General features: G+C 38.5%; 1 protein-coding gene across 1 annotated transcript in view; it reads left to right on the top strand.

The window, feature by feature from the left end:
• Window positions 1-1,119: 1,119 nt before the first annotated feature.
• cacng3b (calcium channel, voltage-dependent, gamma subunit 3b) overlaps window positions 1,120-6,117 on the top strand; it is a 40,784-nt gene continuing 35,786 nt past the window's right edge. Inside the window, exon 1 of the mRNA XM_051888706.1 lies at window positions 1,120-2,196. Within this exon, the coding sequence (XP_051744666.1) occupies window positions 1,986-2,196 (211 nt within the window). The 5' untranslated portion in view covers window positions 1,120-1,985. The remainder of the gene's footprint in view (window positions 2,197-6,117) is intronic.

The raw sequence follows: 6,117 nt of genomic DNA, 5'->3' as shown, positions 1-6,117 counted from the left end.
TGGAACTAACCCTTTAACCATTAATTTAGTACGTCTGATGAAGAAATATTTGTGCAAAAAAAGAAATTATTCACTCAGTGACGTATGAACAGTAATTGTTTAAAGTCTCACAACATAACATTGCAATAGTTTTTGATGTAGGCTATTTCTAAGTGATTCAGTAAGTGATTCTTGATTCACTAAAACAACCAAAAACACAGTCATATGGTTTTTGATTCTCTAAAAGAATTGTGCTCATAAGAGAAATTTCTCTGGTAATCTGACCACATTCACTCTAAAAAAAAAAAATGCTGGGTTAAAAACAACCCAAGTTTGGTTAAATATGGACAAACCCAGTGGTTGGGTTAAATGTTTGCCCAACATGCTGGGCAGTTGTGGCTGGCTTAAAGTGAACCCAGGTTGGAAATTAAAAATCAGACACATAATTACTAGAGGCAACAATAATAATCAACTGCTGAACATTTAATAATAAGCAATTTAATGTTTATTGTTTAATTATTATTCATTAAACTTATTAATAAATGTTAATTTATTAAACATATTAATAAGTATTAATTTCCAACATACTTTGGGTTCATTTTAAGCAAGCAATAAAGTAAACAATAGCTGAGTTAAATGAAACTATCCAGCAGGTTGGGCAAACATTTAACCCAACCGCTTGGTTAAAACAACCCAATCGCTGGGTTTGTCATTTTCAACCCAACTTGGGATATTTTTAACCCCGCATTTTTAGAGTGTTGGTAAAGCTGCATGTTTAGTGATTACTAAAAAGAAACGTAATTCGAGTCAGCTCAGGAACAGAGGAATCTGAATAAGAACCTTTTTTTTTTCACCCAACCCTATTCAAACATAAATTTAAAAAGCAAACAAACAAAAAAGGTCAATGGAAATCATGCAACTTTTGATTGTACTGTCATCAGCATATCCCTATGAATCCAAATTATCCACTGATCTATAAAACTCTACAGAATAGCCCATATGAAGGTCTCCATGGAGGAAATCATTGAAAATGTCTGTGGCTCTTTAAGGACGTTCCTATTCTCCAGGGTCCGATTTTTCATGCATCGCTTCTTGCCCATATCTTTGCATATGAAGGCCTTAAGTAGCACATTGGTTGAGCCAGGGGCGCTGTGCGGGGAGAAACTCAGAGATTAGACGAGAGGCTTCGTCCATTCAGCAGCGCGGACAGCAGCCAGCGCGCTCCCTCCGCTCAGCTCCGCTCCCTCTGTGGGCGGTGTTTCAAACGAGCGGATTCGGGAGGAACGTGGGAGCTGTCATTGCTGTAAGACACATTTGCGGGAACCAGCATCACCGTTGACAGCAATTACAAGTGCTGGGATTATGTTCATTTAAACGATCACTTATTGATAGGTGCCTTCATAACATGCTGCTCCACATATAATCAAATGTATTTTTTTAGATTCGCCACATCTGAAGGGGAATTTTGGAGAAACACAAGCTGCTCATGAAGTGGGATATTTCACTCTTCTCTTGTGTTTTAGAGAAAAATACCGGATGCATCCGTTGAACGAAGGTATTTTCTGCTGGATTAACAAGGGACACTATTTTTGATACTTATTCTCCGTGCATAAACACTGATCTATTGGCGTTTTCGGGAAACAAAGATGCTTTTGTGAAGTCACATGCGAAACATCGTGTCATTCGTTTAGCCTAGTACCTCAATTGCAAAATGCTGTGGTGCTGATGAGAGACTGTTCCTCGATAACAGTTGTTTTTTCACAACCCAGAATGAGAAACAAATAGCTCTCCGCTTAAGAGATGGAAACACTGTGAGGCTTCCTACTGAACTTGAGAAGCAGCAACAGCGACTGCAACAGTCTCGACACCCCAGAAATCAACACATAATAATGGTATGGGCTTCTGAAGTCGATTGGAGCATGGAGTCCGCACACCAGGCAGGCTAGGAGGTTTTGCGAGACACGCTAAGAACCTTGTTTTGACCCCCTATCCTGAAATGAAGCAAAATGTTGATGTGTGACAGAGGAGTCCAAATGCTCATCACTACAGTGGGCGCTTTCGCCGCGTTCAGCCTGATGACTATCGCTGTGGGAACGGACTATTGGCTGTACTCAAGAGGAGTGTGCCGGGTCAAAAGTAATAACGAGAACGAGACGAGCAGGAAGAATGAGGAAGTCATGACCCATTCAGGGCTCTGGAGAACCTGCTGTCTAGAAGGTAAAATGCTTTGTGTGCTTCTAAAAGTCCAACTTAAGTGTTTTCCTATCTATCTATCTATCTATCTATCTTAAGATTCTAGTAGACTATAGCGTTTCTATCATACACCACTGTTCATTCTATCCTATGTAAGTGTTTAAGATTATTTAATATGACACACAGGAAGCACTACTAACCTCAGTCTATCACCAGAATTTACTTACTTATACTACAATATTTACAACTATTAGCTGCTGTTAACTACAACTGCTGCGATATCCTAACTGTTTAAATGAATCGAAGGCTTTTTGAAGCTCTTGTCCCACAGTCACAAATCGAGTCTTTTAAATAGGCAGCATGATGATTGCAGCTGTCATATAACCAATAGATCAGGGCTAAATTGTCTAATTACTCGCTTGTCAATCCAAAATTAGATGGGCACTGGGCAGTCATATTGATTACATTATATTGCAGTTCAATAAAATCACTTTATTTTACAAAGTATAAATCTTTCAGTATTGCGAGCTGTTGACACAGAGTACTTGGCCATTGCTGTTGGTGTCTGTGATTATTACCAATAATAATAAAAAAAAACAATAGTAAATCTACCCCCTACATTAAGAAACCTTAAAAATTATGAGAATATATTTTCTTTATCTTTTGGGGTGGGGTGGGGTTGGGGGTGAATTGTGTTCACTCCTGAAGCTGTAATCAGCCACACCGTTCTGTCAATCAAGATGCTCTGAATGATAGTGAACATCCTGTTGTCCCATCTCTCACACAAAGCAGCTTTAAAGGTCTTGTTGAGGGGAAATAAAAGTCATTTCATACTAGAAGCCCACAGCCTTACATAAGTACAGCGAGCTCAACAAAACACCCTATGGAGTTTAAAACATACCCTGTAATTCAAATGTATATCATATACCCCTAAAACATGATGATGATTTGTTCCCTTTGCTTATCCTCTTCCTCTATTTTCCTCATTTTTCTCCTTATCTTCCCTCTTTTTCCTTGCCTTTGTCCTCTGGACAGATTCATTCTAATTCCATGCAGTTTAGGTTTTGGCAGCCCTGACACTGCTTGACTGGGAGCGAAATAATGTACTTCATAATGTCTTTTCAAACTTTGATTAATCTCCTGCCCCAGGGAACGCAGAGAGGTGACATGACTGCAGTGTGATGGGAAGATCCTCATCTTTAATTGAAAGGGATGGGCGCAATCCAATAGATGTGGCCATGGCAGATTACACAAATCCAGTGATTGACTTTTCAGTATTAATTTAATTGAAGTGTATGTCACTGTCACCCAGTGCACAGATACCCACAGCCATATTTGATCCACTTTAAATCTCAAAAAGATTCTCCTGATTTATTTGCTTAATATCAATGAGGGATTGATCCGTCTAAGTAGAAACCTATCACTCTGAGTCATGGTCCATGCTTGTCCGTACATAAATCTTTGAGGGAGGTAATAATGAGGCTTTCTGCTGGACAAGACTACATGACCAGCCTCTCTGAATATAACCTTCAAGTGTGTGCTGCTCTGCAGCCACTCACTACCTTCAGTGTGTTCCTCCATGCATGACAGCTTTGCTTTGCCTGTTGATGGTTTTTGCCTTTTTTAACTTTCTTAATGCACACTGGTCTCATTGTGAATGATTCATCAGTGCATGTTATTTCATAGAAAAAAAGATGTTTGCTTCTGTAATTAAAATATCTTTTTTTTTTTTACTCCTACTGGAAACAACTTTCCTGTCATGCTGACACCATTTAGGCCATGCAGTCTATTTGATCATGTTAACCAATAGCAAAAAGGTATTTAGACACATTTTAGCAATCCATTCTGGTATAAAACGCCCACTTTTCACAATCCAATCAATTCTCAATTGATAAAAACAAGTTTTTCTCATATTTCTTACTCAGAAATGAATTGAATTCTGAAATAAAAAGGGTTGTGAATGCCAATTCAGACGACTTTAAAGTGCCCCTATTATGCTATTTGAAAGGTTCCTAATTTTGTTTAGGAGGTCTCCTACAACAGGTTTACATGCATCAAAGGTCAAAAAACACTTTAATTTTCTCATAATTTACATTGCACATCACCACATTTGTCAGTGATTCTCAAATGACTCGTCAGATGAATCAGTCTCTCTAAATCCCTCCTTTCTGTGAGCCTACTCTGCTCTGATTGGTCAGATGACCCAGTCTGTTGTGATTGGTCTACCACTTACAACGCAAGTTGGAAACAACAAACGCCTATTACCATAACTGATTCAGCTCCGGAGGCTTCCTAAATCTGGGGACACACTTAACGACTAGCTAAAACATTCTAAGACTGAGCTCAAAAAACAAATACTGTTTCCTTCGACTGAAGAAGATTTAAATATTACGGAATTTAAACACCTGACTTTAAACACAGACTGACTCGGCGCGTTTGGGCATGGTCAGTAAGTACCAAATTACATTCATAATCGGCCATACAATCATGTAATGTGTTCCCGGCTTAATTAAGCTCAGCAATTGTACACGCTGTAAAGACACTAACAATGGTGTTGATTTTACCATATCAGTCCGAGTGCAAGTCCAATGATGAAATATTGGAAGAACTAGTTATTTAAGCCTCCATCGCAAGGACGACTTGAGCAGGATGTTTCTCAGTGATACACTACTAAGTTTGACGTTCATCATGAGATGTTGCAACTGTAATTCCTCTACATCAGCATTAACAAGTGTATGTCCATCATTTTCTAATTTATTGCGGTGCACATGTGGGAACTGTATTATTAACTGTATCAAAAGCACATATGTTAGCTGAGCACTAATGTGCATGACTGATGTAACATTAAAGTTTGTAAAACAAATATTGCTCCATCCTTTATCACAGACAATCTGCATTAATGGATACAGTTTTAGGTAGCAGTGGGACCACAGCTGATTAGCAGAAGTATTTCAGTAAGATAGTGATAATGTGAGTTAGCCGGAGACATAACACAATATAGCTAAAACACAAAACTATGTATTTTGAACATTCGGTATAAAATATATACAGTACATCAATAATTAATCAAACTTACAGGTTGTGATTCTGAGGAGCAAGTTCAAATAAAGTTGGTACTGTCGCATTTTTAATGAAGAAGCATTTTGTAAATCCCATTTAGACCTCACACAGATTTGAGAAGCAATCGTCAGAAGGTTATACTGCTGTTGTATCACTTTGGTAATTTTAACCACTGACTCTTCACATCCTCATACTTTGGAAGTGTTTATAAAGAGAATTTGCATTGCAGACTAGAAAACCACATCTTTTCGACATGTACACAATACAAACCAGGCAGCTACAGTGTTTGAGAGGGGTTCAAGTTCTCGAGGGGTGTCCATGCAGAACGTAGTCCGGCATTATACAAATGTGTTAACTTGTGACGTATGAACTTCTCGGAAATGGGATTCGAATTACAAACAGCTTGTTTAAGCGGTTCAGAGTCGACTGTTTCTTTTGAGAGACAATAACTTTATTTATGATGCACTTTCAGCTTTACAACTTTGCAGACTGTTTACATTCACATACAACTACATTACACACTGCATGAAAGCAAAAATCAATAATAGGGGCACTTTAAATATTTACCTTTTATATACGTTCACTTATTGTTCTTAAGAGATTTGGGGCCAGATTTACCAAACGGGGCAAATTAGTGTGAGAGCGCAATTCCACAAATGCTCCGATGGGAGTAGCAAGTTTTGCGCGTGATCTACTGCTACAGATGCAGACAAATCATTTACATAATGACCAACGCAATCTACCAAGAGCAGTGGAAATTAGCATTGGGTCGCAAATAAACAGAGCTGATGCTCATCAGGTGTGGGTCAACACAGGCGAAACTTCTTACATGTAATATACGGATAACGTCTTCCTCTGGCATTCAAAAGAAAGTAATACGAGTGG

This window comes from Ctenopharyngodon idella, chromosome 3 (assembly GCF_019924925.1).
Source record: "Ctenopharyngodon idella isolate HZGC_01 chromosome 3, HZGC01, whole genome shotgun sequence".
Lineage (NCBI taxonomy): Eukaryota > Metazoa > Chordata > Actinopteri > Cypriniformes > Xenocyprididae > Ctenopharyngodon > Ctenopharyngodon idella.
Note: the sequence above shows the minus strand (reverse complement) of the source record. Positions and strands in the feature narration are given on the sequence as shown.